We start from the raw sequence: 23,888 nt of genomic DNA, 5'->3' as shown, positions 1-23,888 counted from the left end.
GGCGCGTGCTATCCACGTCATCGCGCCCCCTGCACGTCACTGCCGGAGGACGGGAGAGAGCGGCGCACAGCGACTTGTAACGCCGCCGGGACACTGACAGGCTGCAGGGGACCGCAGACACATACCGGGGAACGCGGGGACCAGGTAAGTTTGAACCGTGACCCGAATATAAGTCGAGGGGGGTCTTTTTCAGCCCAAAAAGGGGGCTGAAAAACTCGACTTATATTCGAGTATATACGGTATTTTGGCTAAAGGTCGTGCAACCAAGTATTAGACTGATGGTGCCAATACATTTGTCTGGCCCATTTTTGGAGTTTTGTGTGAAATGATCAATGTTTTGCTTTTTGCTTCATTCCCTTTTGTGTTTTTTTTATTTAAGACAAATTAAATGAAGATAATAATACCAAAGAATTTGTGTTTGCAATCATTTTCAGGAAGAAACCGAGTATTATCTGACAAAATTGCAGGGGTGTCAAAACTTTTGGCCACAACTGTACCACAAAAATGTATCCCCAGAAATAAAAGTTAAGATCAGCTCAGCTACATCTGTGCAAACACAATGCAATCTCCATGACTGGTCCTTGCTCTACTCTTAAAGGGAGTTATGTCACCTGGTTTTTGTCACTTAATCTGAGAATAAACATAAAAAAAGCAAGAGACCCCAATTCCAGGGATGAGCAACCTACTGGGCTGTTTGCTGTAGTTTTATTATACACATTAGATAAGTCATCTAAACAAGTTTATTCAGTCTAGAGTGCCCCACTGTCTAATGTTTATAGATACATCTGAATCTTCCCCGACAGATGTAGTACAGACATAGAAGAGTTTTCCCCCAAAAGTTCATTTTACTCAATAGTTCTTGGAAGATGGCGACAAGGTGGCTCAGTGTTTACCACTGAAGCCTTGCAACGCTGGGGTACTGGGTATAAATCCCACCAAGGACAACATCTGCCAGGAGTTTGTATGTTCTTCCCGTGTTTGCATGGATTTCCTCCTTGTTCTCTGGTTTCCTCACACATTTCAAAGACATACTGATAGGGAATTTAGATTGTGAGCCCCATAGGGGACAGTGCCAATAATGTCTGTAAAGCGTTGCAAAATTAATTGCGCTATATGTTACACATAGCGACGCTCCAGCGATCCTGACAATGATACGACCTGGTAAGGATCGCTGGTACGTCGTTACATGGTCACTAGTAAGCTGCCAAACAGGCAGATCTACTCAATGACGCAGCAACGATACGGTGATCCGTATAACGACCTCAGCAGTCGTTGGGACCTTGTCACACAGCAGCTATTCTGGCGACTCAGACCTCCATAGGCGTGCTTCAGTTGCCTTTTCCACGCCCCTCTTGCTCCGATTGGTGGCCACTACTGCCCTATCACTATGCGGTTTGCTTCAGCATCCCTGTCTGAGTCGCTAATGCGCTATTTATTCGTGGATCCACAGTCACTGACACGGGGACACGCGATTATTATAACTGTACATGTTAAATGTTATGATTGCATATAATTGATAGCTGACCTATAAAAGGAAACGCTACAAAGATCCTAATTTGAGACCACCAATCGGAGCTGAGGGGGCGTTGAAAAGACAAAGCAAAATCACGCCTGCATCCCTGAGTTCTGAGTCGCAAACGAGGTCGCTCGCCATTGTTATGGCGTCAAACACAGTGATGCGCGCTGGCCAGCGGGCCACCAATGATCAAAAAATGGCCCAGGACAATCAAGCACGATCAGCGATATCCAGCGGGGGGGCTGGTCGCCGCTATGTGTCACACGTAGCGAGATCGCTGGCGAAGTCCCTGTTGCGTCACAAATCCTGTGACGTTTCAGCGACGTCGCTAACAATCTCGCTATGTGTGAAGTATCCCTTACTGTGCAGGGATATGGTTTGATCATACCACAGTTCCTGGGCAGGGGAGGAAGCAAAAGAGTATCACAAGAGTATCGCAGGATCGCAAAAGATTATTTCAGTGAGGTAAAACATTTCCAAAGAAAGAAGCTGTGATCCCCTGCTGTAATATCTGTACACTCTTGTTTCCTCCCCTGCCCAGGAGCTGTGGTATGATCAAACCATGTTCCTGTATGGTCAGACACAGCCATTACACAGTACACAGCAGGGGCACATATAAAAGATTATCTCAGCACAGGAACATTTTATGTAAACACATCCAATTGTGGAACTTATTATGATTCCAAGATATAGTGATTAAAATTAAAATTTGTTAGTGGGAAAACCCCTTTAAGAAGCCAGCGTGTTGAATTTCAACGGCCAATCCTTTAGTTTTCTGGGAGTTAACGAACCAACATGAGTGTGGCAGCGGCTCGGAGAACAGAGGTGGCCTTGGCTGAGCCTTCCTGTGTAAGGGGATGGGCTGAAGAGATGACAGCGACACGATGGTTCAGCCGACAGCTAACTAATGTGTATGGCCAGCTTTATGTCATCAGGGACCTAGACTTGAATGGAACAGCACAGGTAGGGAGTGTGAAGCCGTGCCCCTAAACCTCACCTACCTACTCCTCCTTGATTCATTCTGGATAAGACCTCTGTGCTTGTTTTACTTTCCAAAAATACAGCCACATAAGGTTTTCTGTGGGAGGAGCTGCAGCTTTGAAGGATCCCATACATTACAGTACATTTTGATTGCTGATTATTTTATTTCTTGGAGCGATCGAAAAAAACTGCACTTCTAATGTTTCAATTTTTTTTCCTCTGTATTGATCAAGTAAATTAATTTTTCTTTTACCAAGTGCTTATTTTTTTAGTTGTTTATATTTTTTTCTCCAGAACTTTCTTTGTACTGCATGTTTTAGTCCTCTTAGGCCTCTTTCACACATCAGGTTTTCTGCTTCAGGCGCGATCCGGCGCTTTTGACTAAAACCGGATCCGTCGAAATGCAATGCCGGATCCGGTTTCCCCCCCCATTGACTTGCATTAGAGCCGGATCGAGCCGGATGGCCATGCGTTTCATCCGATTTTCGCCGGATCCGGCAATGTGACGCGATCCGGCGTCTGGAAAAAACGGTGACTGTAACGTTTTTTGTATCCGTCGAAAAAGCCGGACACGCCGGATCCGGCGTGTCCGGCTTTTTCATACAATGAAAGCCTATGAGCGCCGCAATGCGCCGGATCCGGTTTTTTTGGTCTGAGCATGCTCAGTAGCTCTGCCCACAGGACATATATAAAAGCAAGACAATGGGACCCTCAGCCACACCCAACATGCCACCCAAGCCAAGAACCAGGAGCAGGAGAAGGCAGCAGACATCTGCAGCAGCAGCACCATCAGCACCACCCCAAATGGAGCAGCATGCTGAACAACGGGAGGGGAGTCCAGCAGCAGATGAGAGACGGTAATTATCAAATCCCCCATTCCTCCAAACTAGGGCTATGGAATATCAAGATATTCATTGGCCCTTTGTTTCTCTTTATTCAACAGCCGCCCAATAGATGCAGCAGCAGCAGCAATGGCAGCAGCAGAAACACCACCCACAGCCATGGAGTCTGGCCATGAGGAAGACAGCACATCTTCTGGGAGCCCTCCCTCGCATCGTCAGCGTTTGACGGTAAGTTTTTATTTCCAAAATCCATCATCTCTGTAATATATGTGTATTCATTGCCTTTTATTTCAAAACAGGAATCACAAGATGAAGAGGAGCTCCCAGAAGAAGAAGGAAGGGGTGGACAGACACTTGGAGTGGGCTCACAATTGGTAAGTTTTTTGCATCAAACGCAGAAACACAACATACACACAACACATAGAAAACAATGTTCTGCAGACCACACACAGCAAACAAATGCCTACATCCAAAGACATAACATTTTTTGTTTTCTTCTCTAGTCTTCCCAATCTGGTGCTCGGCCAAGAGGTCATCGCAGTGCCTCCCAGGGTCGTCGGCGACAGCAACGCGGCGGTCACCAGCGTGTAAGTATAAATATTTTTGCTTTGTTTTTTTTGCACTTTTTATTTCATTTCTTTTGTGGAGGCTAATTATGTTATTTTTGTCTTTTTCTTTAACAGCCTTCACAGCGTGCTCCCGACTCTGACGGTGAGGATGGAGGGATTGATGTCGACCGCCTCATCGATCTCGTCAGAGAAAGGGAGCCGCTCTGGAATATGGCTGACCAACGCCACGCTGACCTGATCGTTACCCGACGACTCTGGGAGGAAATCTGTTCGCTCCTTGTGGACCGCTGGGAGGACCTCGAAGCTCGGGCCCAGATTAAAGAGCGTAAGTATATACAGTACCAGTTGCTTGATTTAAACCAGTGTTTCCCGAACTCCAGTCCTCGTGGTCCCCACGGATCATGTGTTCAGGATTTCTATTTACTATGGAAATCCTGAAAACATGACCCCCTGGGGACCATGAGGACTGGAGTTTGGGAAACACTGATGTTGTATACTAACCACTTTGTCCTTTCTTGTTTCAGGGGAGAGAATTGTGAAGCGGTGGCGGTCTGTGAGGGATCGTTTCAAGAAGGAGTTCAATAAAGAGATGCGGGCCCCGAGTGGATCTGGAGGACGCAGGAGCAAGTACAAGTACGCACGAGCCCTGTCGTTCCTCCGGGAGACAATGCTCACCAGAAGGTAAATATTACACACCACATGTGACAAAAAAATGTTTAGATGTAACTTTTTTTTTTCAGCCAGGGCCATACCATGTCACTATTTTAATTGTTTTTTTTTCTCTTTATTCCACAGCACGGTGAGCAGCACTCGGGAGCCTGCACGATTGGACCCTTCTGAGGTGATCCCTGAGGAGACCGGCACCAAGGGAGACTTCGACCGCCCCGGTACATCTGCACCTTCCCAGCCTTCCCACACATTCGACCCATCTGTCCCATCCACCAGCACAGGAGCATCGTGGCCGCCTACATTACATGAAGCTGCTGGTGAGGAGATCGCTTTCCCTTTACCCCACCCTTCTGCCCCTGCCACCTCTAGTACACCTGCGGGTACTGGGCGGCAGAGGGGTCAGGAAAAGACTTATGCGCCAGAGTTCTTGCATCTGAATGCATCTTTCCAGAACTGTCTAAAAGTCTTGTCAGAGCAAATCTCCGCAGGCTTTCAGCAGATCAACTCCAGCATTCTGGATGTGAAGACACTTCTGCAAACCATGCATTCAGAAGCAAGATCTTCGCCAAACCACACCTTTTTCAGGTCTGTTGTGGAGCGCAGGGAAAAACGCTCTCTCCTGCCCAGCAGATGCATGTAATGCATTCATGCCACGCTGCTCTCCAGCAAGTTACCTCCCAACCTCCTCCTCCCACCACAGTAGTTCCTCCACCTGCACCCCCTCCAGCCACTTTCCATTCTCCCCCTCCTATTACATCTACACCCCCTCCAGCCACTTTCCATCCTCCCCCTCCTATTACATCTACACCCCCTCCAGCCACTTTCCATCCTCCCCCTCCTATTACATACCATCCACCTCCCAAGCACCATCCACCTCCCCAGCACCATCCACCTCCCCAGCACCATCAACCTCCCCAGCACCATCAACCTCCCCAGCACCATCAACCTCCCCAGCACCATCAACCTCCCCAGCACCATCAACCTCCCCAGCACCATCAACCTCCCCAGCACCATCAACCTCCCCAGCACCATCAACCTCCCCAGCACCATCAACCTCCCCAGCACCATCAACCTCCCCAGCACCATCAACCTCCCCAGCACCATCAACCTCCCCAGCACCATCAACCTCCCCAGCACCATCAACCTCCCCAGCACCATCAACCTCCCCAGCACCATCAACCTCCCCAGCACCAGCAACCTCCACAGCACCAGCAACCTCCACAGCACCAGCAACCTCCACAGCACCAGCAACCTCCACAGCACCAGCAACCTCCACAGCACCAGCAACCTCCACAGCACCAGCAACCTCCACAGCACCAGCAACCTCCACAGCACCAGCAACCTCCACAGCACCAGCAACCTCCACAGCACCAGCAACCTCCACAGCACCAGCAACCTCCACAGCACCAGCAACCTCCACAGCACCAGCAACCTCCACAGCACCAGCAACCTCCCCAGTACCAGCAACCTCCCCAGTACCTGCAAACTCCCCAGTACCAGCAACCTCCCCAGTACCAGCAACCTCCCCAGTACCAGCAACCTCCCCAGTACCAGACATCTCCCCACTTCCAGCAACCTGCCCCGTACCAGACATCTCCCCACTTCCAGCAACCTGCCCCGTACCAGACATCTCCCCACTTCCAGCAACCTGCCCCGTACCAGACATCTCCCCACTTCCAGCAACCTGCCCCGTACCAGACATCTCCCCACTTCCAGCAACCTGCCCCGTACCAGACATCTCCCCACTTCCAGCAACCTGCCCCGTACCAAACTCCTTCCCCATACAACTTGCCATCAACATCATCTGCTCCTACAGTCCCTGCCCAACCCTCCACTCCACCACCCACCACCTCTTCTGCTTCCCACATGTCCACCCATTCTGTAGTTTTTTCCACACCTTCACCTCTAACTGTTCCTTCCCCACCACGATCCCAGTCCTCTCTCCACACTCCCAGTGTCGAAGTGTCCCGCAGCCCCTACAGCAGTATTTCCACCACACACTACACAGATTTATAATGTGTGTATTTAAATAAAAATGACCAGTTTTATGGTTTCAGTTTTATGGTTTCAAAGCTTTATTAAACAAGTTTATTAAAATTTTAAAAAAGTTTACTAAAAAAAACATTTTTCAATAAAAGTTAAATTATTTTACACTGGTTGTCTGTCATTTCTTTCTGCGGCGAAAAAGGTTAAATACAGGGTATTTAAAAGGTGAAATGGTATTCAAAACTAGGTATATAACTGTGGGTAAATTTTAGCTTTTTGCCACAGTTGTGTTCCTGGTTGTGTTTGAAGCAAAGTATTTCACCTAAAAAGTTGTGTTTATTGTTGGTGATTTCCTAACAATGTACACAACTTTTGTTAAAAGGTGAAATACTTTGCATAAAACACAACCAGGTACACACCTGTGGCCTAAAGCTAAAAATAGAGACCATGACAAGATAGCCAACTTTGGTTGGCAAAGGTATATACTGTTGGTACAGAAGGTACACAAGTTTGGTTGGGCACAAATCTTTCACACTCTGTCATCCTGCCAGTGTACTCTGCCTTGAGGTGACATAAAGTATAGTGCAAAATTGTCCCTCATTACTGAAACCGTCACAGAACTTCTAGTGGTAATGTCATGGTAATCTTGCAAGGTGGTTTCTTCAGAGGTGTCCTCAATGGAAATGGGTTCCTTGCAGATAACAAAATTGTGGAGTACCACGCAAGCTTTGATCACCTCGTCCACAGTTTCTGTCTTGAGGTTGATCGCAGTCAATAGGACCCGCCATTTGGCTGTCAGAATACCAAAGGTACATTAAACCATTCTTCTTGCTCTTGTGAGGCGGTAATTAAAAATGCGTTTTGGTCTTGTCAATCCTCTGCTAGAGTACGGTTTCAAAAGGTGTTCTGACAGCTGGAAGGCTTCATCCCCTACACAGACAAATGGCATAGGTGGACCAGATGTTTGCAGCAGCGGTCTAGGTGGTGGGAACTGGAAGGTGTTTCCATACAATTTACGCCCCATGGCAGACAGTTTGAAAACTTGAGAGTCATTGGAGCGGCCATAGGCCCCAATATCAACCGCAATAAATTTGTATTCCGCGTCAGCGATGGCCATGAGGACAATTGAAAAATATTTCTTGTAATTGAAATATTCCGATCCCGATCCAGCTGGCTTTACAATGCGGATATGTTTCCCGTCCACAGCGCCCAAGCAGTTGGGAAACTGACATATCTGTTGAAACTTGTCAGCAATTTCAATCCACCTCTCTGTTGTGGGCTCTGGTAAAAACTCTTCAGCTAAGGAGTCCCACAGTGCACGGCATGTGTACTTCACTATTCCAGATATGGTGGAAATCCCGAGTCTGTACTGGAAATGCAGTGATGAAAGGGATTCTCCAGTTGCAAGAAATCTGTGGGGAATTAAAAAACAATAAATTAGTTTTAAATCACAGCATTACATACCAAAACTGAGCTATAACACTTGGAGATACAAACTACCACCAACAAGATTGCAGTGAAAGTGTGCTCTGATGCGATCACATCCAATAAATGTGGCTTACCTTAAAGTCACCATCAGACGCTCTGTGGGTGAAACAGAGAAGCGGCAATAGGTGTCCGCTTTTCTTATGAGGTGTGCAATGCGCTCCACCAAGTAATCAAAATTCTCCATTTTCATCCGAACATATCCAAAAAATTTATCCGGGTTTCGTCGAAGGTCCATGCAGAGTGTAGAATAGACCCCACGCGTCATTCTCTTGGCTGTGATGGGGTGGATCCACAAACGTCGTCTACGATGCCTGATGGGCTGCTGTCTCGCTCTCTCCTTCTCCAGAACAATCACCCTCAAACGATTCGCCTCCGCTATAAAATCCGCCAAATTCTTCAAAATATTTCCAATGACAACATCCATCTTCGCCAATAACTTGCTCTTCTCTCCAACCTGCACTTTCTCCTCTACAACCTGTCAAAGAAGGGCTGTAGGAACATGCTATATATAGTTTTCCAGTAGCCAATCCCGTTCGGAAGGCCACAAGGGTCAATTTTAAAAACCGGATCCGGCGTAATCCGTCGAAAAACGGATAGAAAAACGGATGAACCGGATGAGACGAATCCGGTTTTGTCTGTCAAGAAAAAGACGGATCCGGCAGAAAACCGGATCCGTCACATCCGGTTTTACTAAACATTTGCCGGATCCGGCGTTCCGGCACGACGCCGGATCGCGCCTGACGCCGAAAACCTGAAGTGTGAAAGTAGCCTTAGGGGACTTGTACCTGTAATAATCAGTTCCATATACTGCAATATAATTATTGCTGTTCGTCTATGAAGTTCACCCACATGCTAGGCTGTTCAGGAGTACAAAGGTGGCCACCACTTCGATCACAAGCGCACACTAGTAGTCGCACTATCTACATGACAGTGTATAAAATTGACAGCGGTATTTAAGTAAAACGCTGGGAGAACAGTGTGCTCCAGCCACGGCTGTTATCGAATCACAGCCATCATCAGCTCCCGAGCCTCTCCATACACAAAGACCCCGACATATGATGAACTAAGGAATGGGTTAAATAAGTTTTTGCATGCATTTCAAAAATCCCTGTCGGTTTTTGTACTGATGAAGAATTAAGTCCGGATTTGAAAACACATTCTTTGTTCACAATAAAACAGATCCTGCATAAACAACTAGCCTCAGCAGCGGGCAAGTGATCCTTTACTTAGAATAGAGCAACCGGCATCTACCCCCCAAACTATGCCACAGAGGGTTGTACAATCTTATAGCCTCTACATCTATCCTAAACTATGCAAAGTGCTCTCTTTTCTCTCCTTACATATATAAACCTTTAAAATAAAATATGGTTTAAAGTATATTGGAAAAGTGATGTAAAAAGTATAGCTGTTGTGGATGATATGAGTCGCTCACTCACCGCACACGATTCGGATGTGACTGTAAAAGGTTGCTCCAATTCTCACACTCACTCTTCCAATTAGAAAACTAGTAAGTTTGCTATGCGCACCCCAAAACCAGTTGACACATTAAACGTTTTGCTGCCACCACTTGCCATTGTTATGACAGCGAGATGCCAGTATACATACATACCCAGCTCTCCAGCATTAAACAGGCACACTTCCAGCACTCAGGCACTCACAGGGCAACACATCCAGCCTATACTTTCCTTCTTCGAGGTCATAGGTACGCATAGAGCAACGAGTGACAAACTTAGTAAATTTTAGGTTTAATATAACAAAGAGGTACAGTACTTACAGAATATAAAATGAGGAAATAAAAAGAACACACAAAAAAGGCAAAACAGTTCAAAACAAAAAAGGATAAAATAAAGAGACCGCTTACTTATTGGATTAGTGAGACTTGTGAGCAGAGGAAGCCACTGATATAATCAGATATAACCCTGACTGTACCTCCTGAGACTGACCCTTGGAGTCTCTTGATTAGAGACTCAGACCCCTGTCCCCCTGGTCAGGAGACAGAAGGATTGAAGGATGCTAAATATATGCAAGGAAAGGTGGTTGGAGGACAGAATTCGAATTCATGGTAGATTTTCCTATAGGAACCTCCTAATAACTGAGCAATATGACTGCCATGTTGCTGAGCATATAACCAGGCTAGACACCAAACATGAACATTCCAGCTCCTTAATTTGGGCAATATTACAATTGTGGGGTTTCCTAGGGGCTGAAAATCCTGGCACTTGAAACTGGAGAAGCAATTAAGTTCCCTGATCACAGATATATCCATGGATTGTTTTCACATGAATTACATTGAAATCCATTTTCATCATCCCGTTCTCATATAAATGGTGTGGGCTGGAGATGGACAGTCACCTTTACCAGTCAGTTACCAGCTCCAAATTAAAAAGGAAGTACACAGAGAAAATATGGTCTTGCTGTAGAATGTGGACTCCAGATTAATGTGGATATCTCCAGACTGACAAAGGTGCAGCGATATTTCATTTAGGCACTTTATTCACGTAACTCATGTCATTATCAATGTAAAACCAGCCTAAACCAAATTTCTATTACATCGGACACTTTTGTAAAGCAATAGGCCTGATTGGCTGCTAGGAATGATCACTCCATTTATACGAAGAGTCCTGTGCACGGACTATGCCAATATCATCCACAGCAGGCAAGACACCTTCATACACACAGTACTAGCTAGGTTCTAGGAGCTTGGTGCTATTCTGTATATAATAAGTGCAGATTTTGCAAATGATCAGTCTATTTGGATTTTAAATTATCAGTTTCAACCACAAAGCATTAGAAAAAAAAGATACAGAGACAGATATATACAAAGCTCAATGCTCAAGAATTCTGGTTCAATAAAAAAAAAAAAACAGTTCAAGCTTTGCAGTAGGCTAAGTAAGAAGTGCCATAAAGTTAGATAGAAGTGTCTAGAAATGCACCATGCAGTGAAAGCACAGTGATAACATTGGCACAACTAGTCTAGGTCTAAAGGGCCTGTCACACTAAGGCCGGTTTCACATTAGCGCATTTTCAGCGCGCGCACGGCCGGGGGTAGCTCCGCCCCCGAGCCGGCTCTCTGCCCGGCGTGCCCGCCCCTTCCTTGTAGCGCCGCCTCCTAGCGGACAGCGGCGCCTGCGATCGGCGCACCCTATCTTTAGCATAGGGTGCGCCGATCGTGCGCAGGCCGTGCGCTAGTTGCGCTTTGACCTGCGCTGCGCACTTTTGACGGTGCGCCGTGCGCGCCAAAATCAAACTTTTCGGATTTTGGCGCGCACGGCGCACCGTCAAAAGTGCGCAGCGCAGGTCAAAGCGCAACTAGCGCACGGCCTGCGCACGATCGGCGCACCCTATGCTAAAGATAGGGTGCGCCGATCGCAGGCGCCGCTGTCCGCTAGGAGGCGGCGCTACAAGGAAGGGGCGGGCACGCCGGGCAGAGAGCCGGATCGGGGGCGGAGCTACCCCCGGCCGTGCGCGCGCTGAAAAAGCGCTAGTGTGAAATCGGCCTAAGCGATATCGCTAGCAATATTGCTATAACATCACCGATTTTGTGACGTTATAGCAATATTGCTAGCGATATCACTATGTCTGATACTTAACTCCGACCGGCTCCCCCGCTGTTCATCGCTGATCGCGCGAGAACGGCCTGGGCCATTTCTCGTCGTCAGCGATGCGTGGACGTGGGTGGAGGACGTCAGGATCGCCTCGTCTGACAGGTAAATAGCGACCCCCGACCCCTGCGATGTCGCTGGTGAGACCTGCCTATGTGGCAGCTCACTAGCGACCACTTAGCGATGCACCAGCGATCCTGACCGCGTCATATCGCTGGTGCATTGCTAAGTGTGACAGTACCTTTAGAGGGCTAAATTTAAGAAAGCATTAAAGTGGACAATCCCTTCTTAAATGCTAATGTCCCCATCTAACATAACTGTAAAGGATACGATCCATCGGGATCACATCACCTCTGAAAGACACAGCGCTGACATCTCTGGAATTATGCCAAAGTATTTATTTCAAGAAGGGTTTGTCCATTTCTTTAAAGGGAACCTGAAACGTCCCCAAACCCTATTAACCTGCAGATATTTACTCTGCTGATGCACTGCTGAGCCGGCCATCAGTCATTGTCGGGGCGTGGATTCCAGGGCTGTGGAGTCGGTAAGCCACAGTTGCGACTCCGACTCCTGGATTTTATCAGGCTCCGACTCAGACTCCGGCTCCTTCATAAATGGCCAATTCATAACAACAAGTTTACTGTTGTAAAATATTAAACATCGTGCTTATTCAGTTTCTCACCATCATATAAGTAATCAGACCACTTAGAGCAAAAACTACATTTATTAGAATACAATTAGAATATAGCAAATAACTTTTATAAACTTTTCTAAACTGTAAGTAAATATGCAATAAACACTTTTATGCAGTTAATAAGAAGAAATCTATAAATTTGTCCTCAGAAAAAGTATTGCCTCTGTCAGATCCTCCTTCATGGATGCCCTCAATACTGATCTAATTATTTTGAGAGCAGAGAACAACCTCTCTACACTAACTTGTGTTGGTGGCAAAGCAGTAACCACTCGGGCAACATCTCTGACAATGTCAGGATACAGAGGAATCGCTTGTTGCACTGTTATTTTTGATGAACGGTCAAATTTCTCAATTTCTTTTAGTGCACATGAAAAATTCTGCTGAAATGTACTGGCTGTGTTCCTTGATGGGGATGACTCTTCTTCTATGCGGGAACGCTTTGCACGGTCCTTGTGATCCAAATATTTTTCGAAATTAAATTCTTCATCAGTTGATGATGAGGGTGAAGATGTGGCAGGACGACCAAATTCTTCTTGTTCCTCCTGACTGTTCTGCAACCCTTTCATCCTTACTGCTATTTCAAACAGAGCTTCTTTTCCTTTACTTAGCTGTTGATCATCTAGAAGAATCCGATGCATTGGGTCTACATAAACAGCTGCCAAAAGAATGTTATTTTGTAATAGTAGCTCCTCTCTCCGTTTCATTGATGTAGCAATGCCACTTGCAATTAACCCTCCTCTTTGGGACAGGCGAAACATCAGGTTCTTCCACTCCTTTAAGAAAATACCTGGAGTTAAGTCCTCTGCTTGTAATTTTTTAGTCACTGTAAATGGGTGCTCTAGCAATTTTTCCAGCTCAGTCACCTGATTCCACTGACTTTCATTTAGCGTCAGTTGAGGGTTAGCCATGTCTACAAGAAAGGTTTTCAGTTCAACCAAGCGCTGAATCATTAAGTAAGTACTGCCCCATCGTGTGGCTTGATCAATAATTGCCCCTTTTCCAGCACGTCTCTTCAAAATTGAGTCAACTTTAGGGGTTCTGGCAACAGTAGCCAATTTTCTCACCTTGCCAATCAGTGCAGCAGCATGTCCTTCTTGCAGACTGTCTCTTATAGCCAGCTGTAGCGTATGCACAACACAGCGCATGTGATGAATGAAAGAACATATTGACACAGTTTCAACAAGATCATCTAAACTATCATGTTGCTGTTCATCTGAAGCAACTTCAGTTTGCTCCTCAGTTACAATACTGTGTTCCTCTATTTCAAACATTTCTGTGTCTGTGGACCCAGAATGTTCTTCTAGCTGCTGGTCACCATCATTACTCTCATTCATTAGCTTAATAGTACTTATCATATTTGAAGCATTGTCAGTTACGACAAAGAACTTGCTCTTTTTTAAGTTCATAGTCTTGTAGAACCTTTTCCACCAAGACCTGGAGAAACTCACTGGTGTTATAAGCTTTGGTGTCTTTTACTGCCAATGTCTTGGTAACTATTTCATTTTTGCCACAAACAAATCGGACATTGATGGCAAAATAGTTCACTCTGTGACGTGTGCAGGCATCCATTTTAAGAAACAGAAAGCGTCCCTTGAGAGTTTTTTTTAAGTTCTTCCTTTTGTTTAAAAGCTTCTTCGATTACTAATTTTCTAATACTCTCTCACTCCAGAGAAACACCAAGCTTGCGGGCCATTTCCCCGCACAGACACATAAAAGCTGATCATGAAAATAATGAAATAGGCACACTATCCTTTACAACAAGCTCTATGATCTGTTTTTTAAATGTATCTACTGTCATTGTCACAGTAACTTTGTCACTGACAAAATATCTTGCAACTGATGGCTGCAAAGTTCTCTGCTCATTTGTTTGGCTGGAAGAGCTGGGCACTGGTTCATTGGTTTGGATGCAGTCTTTCTCATCCACTGCTTTCAGTACTTCTGGATGAAAGCGCTGTAAATGTCTCTTTAGATTAGAAGCTCTGGTAGGAGCATTTTTATCTTTGCCTGAATATGCACTCATCTTGGCTTCACAGCATTTGTTTTCGTCTGGATCATTTGTCATACACTGACAGACATAATGTTTTCTATCTTGAGTGATGGTGAAATGTTCAAATACAGCTGATTTAATGTGATGCTTCTTTGACATTCTCAGGTTTTTAATTCTGCATTCACAATCCAAATGACAATTGTTTTTCCTAGAAACAATTGTACAAAATTATTGCCAGGTCGTACAACTGATATAGTGGTCAGTAATACTGTTATTATCCCTCATGTACTCACAGTTAACTGATGCAAAGTTTGTTGAAAGGATAATACTTCTTACAGTCTTCCTCTTCTGAGTAGCAGGCAGCTGTGAGATGCTTGGAAGATGCACACCTAGTATGATCTAGTCTAGAGGAGGAGCTTTACTACTAAGAATTTGCAACACATTTTCACTTTCAGTTTCATACATTGTAAGTAGGGGGGTTGGGGCAGCATGAGGTTAACCAAGTATAAGATTAGATAAGGGCAGTGGAGAACAGTGACACACAAGAAGTAAGAAATGTCTCTATCTCCAGCAGAACTGCTTATCACTGTTGTTCATAGTTTGATAGAACATATATATTTGAGTAACATTTATAAAATTCATATGGAAGTTCAATTATGAAATATTAATACATTTTTTTTTAAAGCTGGAGTCGGAGTCGGTACATTTCTACCGACTCCGACTCCAGCCAAAACTAACTCCGACTCCACAGCCCTGGTGGATACAAGCACCCTCTCACTTTGTACTGAGCCATACCTCTAGGACTGAAAGCCCGAGGCTGCGGAAGGAATAACGTTAATTTCCTCCTGACAGCAAGGCCTTCAGTTTCGGCGGCATCATGGCATCAATGTGCAGGTTCACTCCATAAATGAAAGTTAATAGTGTTTGCTGATGTGATTTGTTAACGGGGACAAATCTGTTCCATTGTGTGAACACACCCATGAAGCTCTGGGCTGAACTTAAGAATAGAGATGAGCCAATTTGATCGGATTCAGATCCGAACACAATCGGAATCGAATATTGTTTTTTCAATATTTGTCGAACACAGCTGAACGTCATTAGAGTCAATGGGAGTAGAAATCACCAAATATGTTTGGAACCAATCATAAGACATATATTCAGCCTGAATATTGTTAGAATATGGCCCGAATATGTCCCCAAATCGGATTTTGACAAAATCCGAACAAATTTGCTCATCTCTACTTAAGAGGTCACTGAATACCTTGCAGAACAGTAGTGAAGAGACCCTTGTTCATCTAATATGCTGGGTATCTGACATACATTTTGTATTTCACGTTGAACACTTCTAATTAACTCTTACTGGTTAGGGTTACCTCACATCACATGCAGAAAGGTCATCAGTAGATCAGTCCTGGACAACCCCTCTAAATGAAGACTGCACAACTCTACATGTATTGGTGATATATAACAACAGACATTTTGCGTTACCTCTTTCTGCTTTCCGACAAATCTTACTCTTCTGTAGTCACCTTCATCAAACACCTAAACAATAAAGATTGATTTCACTGATAGTACTGGATAAATAACCCACTTTACACATATATAGCCACAAAGAAGAAGTCACAGCAGAGAAAACAAATACACTGAGGCCAAATTACTGATACTTTGAGTCTAGTTGTTTTTTGCAATAGAAAGGAAAGAAACATCCAGTGAATATGCCAAGTTTAATGCACAGAGTGGACAATTTAGGACGCTGGAGTGAGCTCTTGTCCTTGTGCATCTCGGCCTGTCCATGTCATCGAAATTACACTCTACACCTGCTATGGGCAAGCATAGAGTAACGTTTACACCAGTTTGCCATAAATGAGTTTTGATAGAGTTCTGCGTGGACATGAAAGTGTACTATAGTGGTAATGCAAAGCAAGAAATGGCAAAATGCCACCAGGTAGGTTCCCAAAGCTGTAAGGAATAAATGGGTATCATGGTAAATATTGTTATAGAAAAAAATACACCCAAGCGTCTAAGCCTGGTTCAGATCATATTTCAGCCTCCTTTTAGAGCATTTGCTGAGACATGCATTACATGGATGCCGTCTTCAAATGCAGTAGTGTTACCCCACCCACAGGGACCCACCGTATATAAAAATAAAGTGTACAGGAATGCCCACTAGGTATCACTGCATGGAACAGCATGGTCTACGTCACTATTGTACACCTTCTTCTTTGCTATATACTGATGTGTACCAGCCACAAACGTTCATATAGTGATTACTAGATATTTTAGATAAGTTTATACACGTCTGTGCCGTTTCTTACATATGTGCAGCATTTATTAGAGAGCTATGCTAATGGGGCGGTTATAAGTGTAACATTTGATGGCGGTTGCACAAGGACTCTTCTGTATTTTATACCGGCATCGTGCAGACAAAACCAGGAGTGGCACAAGTCTCTCCACTTTAGTTTTCCGGTGTTGTTCCACGCCTGACTTTGGCTCCTAAATACGGATGTGAGATACTGACTGCACAATGCAAGCGATAAGGAGGAGGCCATTATCACACTTTAAGGCTTTGGCCACAGTTTTCAGAATAATGCACTCCATGAGGCACCCTTGTCTACCTCTGCCGTACCAGAAGTGCTACAGTGTAAAAGCCCTAATAATGGCAGCAGATTGGGTAGAGACTTGGGCGCAGGTGAGCTACGTGTGTATCTGGTCCTGTGTATGGCCATTGTCCAGGAGCTGCGCTACACAGATTATAGGGGTGGTGCATCACCTAGACCTCTTTTTCAATAAAGTAATTCCCCCTAGTGAAATTAAAATAACACTGGACTTCCATGTCGGGTCTGGAGGGGTTGTGATGCTGTGCAGCTCATCAGCACCCGCTCTCTCCTGGCAAACAAGGGGGTAAAGGTGCCAGCGCAGCGGCTCAGTATGGGCTGAAGGGCACACATGGCATAATGCCGCTCCCCCCATGGAGACCCAGCGCCAGCGTGGCCGGCACATGTGTGAGACGTGTCACCTTGTATTTCACATGACTTCATTTAAAAAGGGGATACCCAGCTAGCAGAAACCCCCATTACTGTGAGAGAGGGGCCAGACAGCAGTAATAACTGCGCATGCTCAGCCACTACAGCAATAGTGGCTGGTCTCCTTGGCAACGAGGTAAACAATACAGCTAAAGAAAGAAGATATAGAACGGGGCAAGAAAGAGAAGCAGCACAATGGCACCCCGGCCTCCGGACTGTACCGGGGTTAGCACACGGCAGGGACCTACGGTGACAGAAAAGCAATGACCTGTCCAGTGTGGGTGACCTTCTCCCCAGACACTGCGCTGCCGAGCTGTCTCCCGGGACATACGCCCTTCCTCACTATACCACGGACACAGCTACGTCCGAGAGCCAACCAGGAGGCCGCCATGTTGAATGTCACCTCCGGCTTTCCTCGCCGTCTCCGCCTCCGGAAGTAATACGAGCAACGACAAGTATCTCCGAGCCGCCGTTTCTTGTTAGCCAATGAGAGAAGAGAATAGTTGTCACGTGTATAAGTCACCCTTCAGGTCACGGACAGCGGAGAATCTGCAGCGCGCATGCCCAGCACGGACCGGACGCCTGAGGTCAGTATTCAGCGTTCTCATGGAATCACCGGCGGTTCTGAGCGCAGCCCCGGACCAGTGTCTATACTGACCGGAGCTGGAAGGGTTAAGCCGGGTCTAATTAGGTGGGCCCGCTGTTTGGGGAAACTAGTGTTGTGTCCGCCTAGAACAATAAAGCTGTCTTATTTTGACTAGTGAGCACAACTATAGTAATCTTGTATTAGTGTGACCGGTCCGGGCAGTGTACGGAGCACAGGTGGGGTCTGTAACCTCGGGACAGCGCTCCCCTGTTATTAGGCTCCTGCAGGTAATGCTCCCGCCATGTGTGCCGATAGGGGGCGCCCTGTGGGTCGCCCTCGCACACCCAGGGCAGCGGGGTACTCGGTACCGGGCCGGTGTCAGGGGGAATGTGTCACAGCAGCGGTGACCCGGTCCGTGGCCCTGGGCGCCCAATATCAATGGCGGTGATGTTAATGGTGTTAGGCCTGTTTCACACTTCCGTTTTTGACCATCAGTCAAAATCCGCCAGTTTTTGAAAAAAACGGATCCACCATTTTTTTTTGGCGGATCCGTTTTTTTCCCCATTGAGTTGCATTACTGTCGGATCTTGACAGATGGTCATCCGTTGGATCAGTTTTTTTGCGGATCCGCCAAATTTTTTGCGTCCGCCGGCATGCCTGGACGGACCCTGCAACGTTTTTTTTGTTGTAGGATCCGTATTTCACAGTGCGCATGCCTGGAGAAAGGAAGTCAGGGAGAAAATTAACCCTGAAATCCTTTCTGGCGGACAATAAAAATTCATTTTCTCTCTCTCTCTCTGCGGTTCCTTTAAAAGTTTGCATTCGGCGGATCCGTCAAAAAACGGATCCGGTGGCATCCGTTCACATCAGTTAGGAACAGATCCGCCTTTTTGGTGGATTTTAACTGACACAAAAAACTGAAATGTGAAACAGGCCTTAGAGTTTATATGAATAGTTTGTGACGCCACCGTGGTGTTTGGCAAGTAAGGTGTTGAGCCAACGCTGCATACAGATCCACTGGGACTGATGGTGTGGTGCAGCAGAGATGGTATATCTCCCCACAGGTGGAGCTGTAGTCCCAGGGCAGTGTAGGTGCAAGGGATGAGGAGAGGCGCAGAATGGTATGGAGGCTGGTGCCCAGGTGTAGCGGTGCTGGAATAACTGGAGGACACCAGAGTATGCGATTCCAAAGCTTTACTCACTGTTTGCAGTTCACACAACTGCCTGCCTCTGTACCGTGTTCTCCAGGTCAGGGCTCCAGCCAACCTCCAGGCAGGATAGGATTCTCCCTTCCACACTCCGCCAACATGTACCTTCTCTGAACGACTCCTCCAATGCGCCTTTAGGTGCAAAGCACTCCAGTACTTAGTTACCCTGGAATGCCTCTCTCTAGGTGTTCCTAGTCTTTACTTGTATGACAGACAGCTGTAGCCTGCTTCGGGGACTCCTCTCTGTGTCCCGGCTCTCTATTCAGTTGCTGTTGTGTCCCAAGTCTATGATGGGAGCAAGGCGTTAGCGGCTCACTACTCCTCCGGTGTCTGTTGCCGGACATAAAGATCCAATCAACCTCGGGGACCGGGCCCCGGCCTTTGCGCTCTATGGACTGGAAGGGTTCTCTATCTCTTTCTCAACCTGCTTCCCACCGTCCTTCTATTCTCCTTCGTTCCGATCTGTTCTCTCTCTCTCTCTCTTATGGAAGGTTAGGTTATCAATCTTATCAGTCTCTTTCTCTGGTCTTTCTCGTGCCAGCAGCCCAGATCACTGGGACCTGCTGCAGTAGGTCCTTCAGACACCCATCTTCTTTCTTCTCTCTCCTCCAGCCAACTAACCAACAACTTTCACTCTTCCCACTCTTATATCTAACTCCACCCGCCTCACCAGCACCTTTTGTGTTACGAAGCCAGGGACCACAAAAGGCACCCTATGACCTTTCCAGCATAAAGCATGGATGGGTCCCTGCTGAACTATCCTGTGTGTGGGGTGCAGGTGTTGGAATGCGGAAAGGAGTTCCCAGCCCACCTGGATGGTGGGGCACTACACCTTAGGAGAAGGTGCAGTTCCTCAGTGGCGACTGAAGCCTCAGGGGCGCCACACCTGCATGGAGGGGGATCAGTGTAGAGGAGACCTCCACCCCCATGGTCATGCTCTCAGGGGGGCTGGGAATTCAGTGATGACTGCACTGTGCCTGAAGGGGACCTGTCACCAGGTCTGTGCTGCCCCATCTGAGAGCAGTGTAATGGAGGGGCAGAGACCCCGATTCCGGGGATGTGTCACTTACTGGGCTGCTTAATGTAAAATCAGTTCTCTGCATAACCCACACACTACTGATTGACAAATTTCTGTGTGCACTGTGCATAGGCAGAAAGCTGCCAATCACAGGTGGGGTTATAAAAAGCCCATGTATATAGACGACTACATGGTAGAAGTTTTACTAGTCCTCTAGTGATGATCTGCTAATACAACAGTAATTTTATCAAAACTACAGCAGGTTAACCCAGTAAGTGACAAGTTGCTGGAATCGGGGACTCTGCTTCTACATTAGACTGTTCTTAGATTAGGTGACAGACTTTCTAGGGCGTCTATGAGCGGCTCCTGTGCATTGACAGATCCTTTTAATGTTCAGTCCCAACCTTGTCCTACTAATCCATTGACAATGGGGTTTGTTGTTTAACGACTGTAGGTAGATACACAGGTGCTTCTCACTAAATGAGTGTCATCAAGAAGTTATTTTATTTCAGTTCTCCAGTACAAAAAGTGAAACTCATCTATTATATAGAGTCATGACAAACAGAGTGATCTATTTCATGTGCTTATTTCTGTTAATGTTGATGATTATGGCTTACAGCCAATGAAAACCCAAAAGTCATTATCTCAGGAAATTAGAATAATTTATAGCACCAGCTTGAAAAATGATGTTAAAATCTGAAATGTTGGCCTACTGAAATGTTCAGTAAATGCACTTAATACTTGGTCGGGGCTCCTTTGGCATCAATTACTGCAACAATGCGGCGTGGCATTGAGGCAATGAGCCTGTGGTACTGCTGAGGTGTTATGGAAGCCCAGGTTGCTTTGACAGCAGCCTTCAGCTCATCTGCATTGTTGGGTCTGGTGTCTCATCTTCCTCTTGACAATACCCCATGGACTCTCTATGGGGTTAAGGTCAGGCGAGTTTGCTGACCAATCAAGCACAGTGATACTGCTCTTTCTAAACCAGGTGTACTTTTGGCAGTGTGGACAGGTGCCAAGTCCTGCTGGAGAATGAAATTTCCATCTCCAAAAAGCTTGTCGGCAGAGGGAAGCATGAAGTGCTCTAAAATTTCCTGGTAGACAGCCGTGCCGACTTTGGTCTTGATAAAACATAGTGGACCTACACCAGCAGATGACATGGCTCCCCAAACCATCACTGATTGTGGAAATTTCACACTAGACCTCAAGCAGCTTGGATTGTGTGCCTCTCCACTCTTACTCCAGACTCTGGGACCTTGATTGCCAAGGTCTAGTGTGAAGTATTTGTAGATTGTGAGCCCTCGTGGGCAGGGTCCTCTCTCATCCTGTACCAGTCGTGACTTGTATTGTTTAAGATTACTGTACTTGTATGTATTATGTATACCCCTCCTCACATGTAAAGCGCCATGGAATAAATGGCGCTATAATAATAATAAATAATAATAAAGTATCCACAATTATGATGCAGTAATTGATGCCGAAGGAGCCCTGACCAAGTATAGAGTGCATTTACTGAACATACATTTCACTAGACAAATATTTCAGATTTTATAATAATTTTTCAAGCTGGTGTTATAAAATATTCTAATTTACTGAGATAAAGATTTTTGGGTTGTCACTGGCTGTAAGCCATAATCATCAATATTAACAGAAATAGACACTTGAAATAGATCACTCTGACAGATATTCTTTAACTCTTTCTCAGCTGTTTGGAAATACTTTGATTCAAATGTCATTTTGTTTGGTTTGTTCACAGAATAATCCTACAGGGAATCTGTCGGGTGATGCTAGTAGTACACTGGAATACTGGGCAGCCCTTTCAGGATGTATAACGTTTATTGCTCTACCTCCTGCCGTGGTCTTGCTGTAAGCTCTGGACAGTCACGTGCCAGCTAGTCAAGTGCATGTAAATCCAAAGTAAATATGCCCTGCTCTCCGCGCCCATAATCCCTAACACCCCTCTGATCCGGTGTCAGTGATAGTAAAAATCGTGCACATGCTCGATTCCTCCCTAGGGCTGCGCATGCGGGGTTTCATTTATCCCTATACTGTCAGTTACTATCACTGACACGGGCGCGGAGGGGTAGGGGGCGATTATGGGCGCGGGGAGCAGGGCATATTTACTTTGGATTTACATACACTTGACTAGCCGGCACGCGACTGTCCAGAGCTTACAGCAATAAACGTTCCATGTCCTGAAAGGGCTGACCCAGCTTTATTTCAGGATACTATTAGTATCCTAAGGAAAAATCACCCGACAGATACCCTTTAATTCCTTTACACCTTGTGTATTACGATACTGATTTTCAGTCTGAATCTTAAAGGGGTTTTTCTGGGTCATAATATTGGTGCCTGTAGGAACATCCACCTGTTGGCTATTTGGGAGGACTGTGATGGGTTTATAGACGCTGCAGTTTCTTTTTTTTCTCTTAATTTGTTCTATCTACCTGTACACTGTAGTAACTGTGCTAGGCTTCATTAAAGGGGTTGTCCACTTCAGCTTGTTATATAAAATACAAAATCTGCTGTTATCCTCCGTAGGTCGCATGCCATGTCTCTGCCACTACTCCCAGGCTATTGTTTGGCTGCAGCAGCGATGTCACGTGGACATTGCTGCAGTCAATCATGTGCCATTTAGGGCCCATTCACACGTCCTTTTATCCTGTATGACTGCGATCTGTGTTTTTCACATATAATGTCTAATTTTGATCAATTTTTTTCTCGTGTGTGGAAAAGACTGATGTCTGAATGTGCCCTTACACCGAGCCGCTGCGTGAAGTGATTGCAGTGATGTTGACGTGACGTCACCGCTGCAGTCAGTGTCCGGGGCGGCATTAGAGACACAGCACCTAGACAGAGTAAGTAAAGCTCGCTTTGCTTTATTATCATTTTATAACAAGCTGAGCATGTGGTAAAAAGTTTTCTGAAGGCGACAACCCTTCTAAAGCGAGTAGGACAGCGCTGCAGTGATCAGGTAAAGGAGCCGATCGGGGCAGTGCAGTCAGACGGCTGCTGTTATGGATGACCAAGCTTAGAAATGGATCCTGGAAAAGCCCTTTAGGTGACCTCCTATGTATCATAACCTGCATTTGTCATAAGCTTCCCTCGTTTCCATTGCAGGTCTGACTATGGCATCGCTTCTTCTACGAAGAGCTTTGTGCTCTCTGACAAATTCTCTGGCAGTTATAGGGAAGGGCACCGTACATTATTCTAACATAGCCGTAGCCTTCAGCTCTTGCACTCAATACTGCAATCCAAAGAACATTGTGCGCTTCAGAAATGCATTCCTTTTTCCCAGTAATTACTTGCTGCCGGTGCAACAGACATCTGGACTGAAAACTAAAGGTGTCCTTAAGAAGCGCTGCAAAGACTGTTACATTGTGAGAAGGCGTGGAAAGATGTATGTGTACTGCAAGAGTAATGGCAAGCACAAGCAAAGATTGGGATAGTGCCTACCTGTGACGGCACAGATCTTTCCTCTGGACTCTCCGATTCATTTCCTTTATCATTGGACACGATAAATAAAAAAAACACTTGCAAAAAAAAAAGTGAAAAACGTCTGTTATCTGCTTCTTAACAATTTAATGAACCTTTGTGATTTTATTGTTGTATGTGTATAGTAGAATATAGAGGTACGTGACTAAGTCAAAGGCCGACCTGCACTACGTATTTCCATCTTCTGTTAACTTGTATTTTCTGATCTGATTACAGCATTTAGT

The 23,888-nt window shown here is 45.8% G+C and overlaps 1 protein-coding gene and 1 long non-coding RNA gene across 2 annotated transcripts in view; one reads left to right on the top strand and one right to left on the bottom strand.

Moving 5' to 3' along the window:
* Positions 1-17,823, bottom strand: part of NDUFS6 (NADH:ubiquinone oxidoreductase subunit S6) — a 49,958-nt gene extending 32,135 nt beyond the window's left edge. Inside the window, exons 1-2 of the mRNA XM_073587771.1 lie at positions 17,626-17,823; positions 15,823-15,876 (exon numbers count right to left, since the gene is read on the bottom strand). Of these exons, the coding sequence (XP_073443872.1) occupies positions 15,823-15,876; positions 17,626-17,748 (177 nt within the window). The 5' untranslated portion in view covers positions 17,749-17,823. The remainder of the gene's footprint in view (positions 1-15,822; positions 15,877-17,625) is intronic.
* Positions 17,808-23,307, top strand: LOC141099744 (uncharacterized). The gene is made up of 3 exons (XR_012234514.1): positions 17,808-17,944; positions 22,906-23,027; positions 23,290-23,307. It is a non-coding gene; the product is annotated as an uncharacterized lncRNA (long non-coding RNA).
* Positions 23,308-23,888: the final 581 nt, after the last annotated feature.

This window comes from Dendrobates tinctorius, unplaced genomic scaffold, assembly GCF_039654945.1.
Source record: "Dendrobates tinctorius isolate UK_male_01 unplaced genomic scaffold, ASM3965494v1 ptg000102l, whole genome shotgun sequence".
In the NCBI taxonomy this organism is placed as follows: Eukaryota; Metazoa; Chordata; class Amphibia; order Anura; family Dendrobatidae; genus Dendrobates; species Dendrobates tinctorius.
Note: the sequence above shows the minus strand (reverse complement) of the source record. Positions and strands in the feature narration are given on the sequence as shown.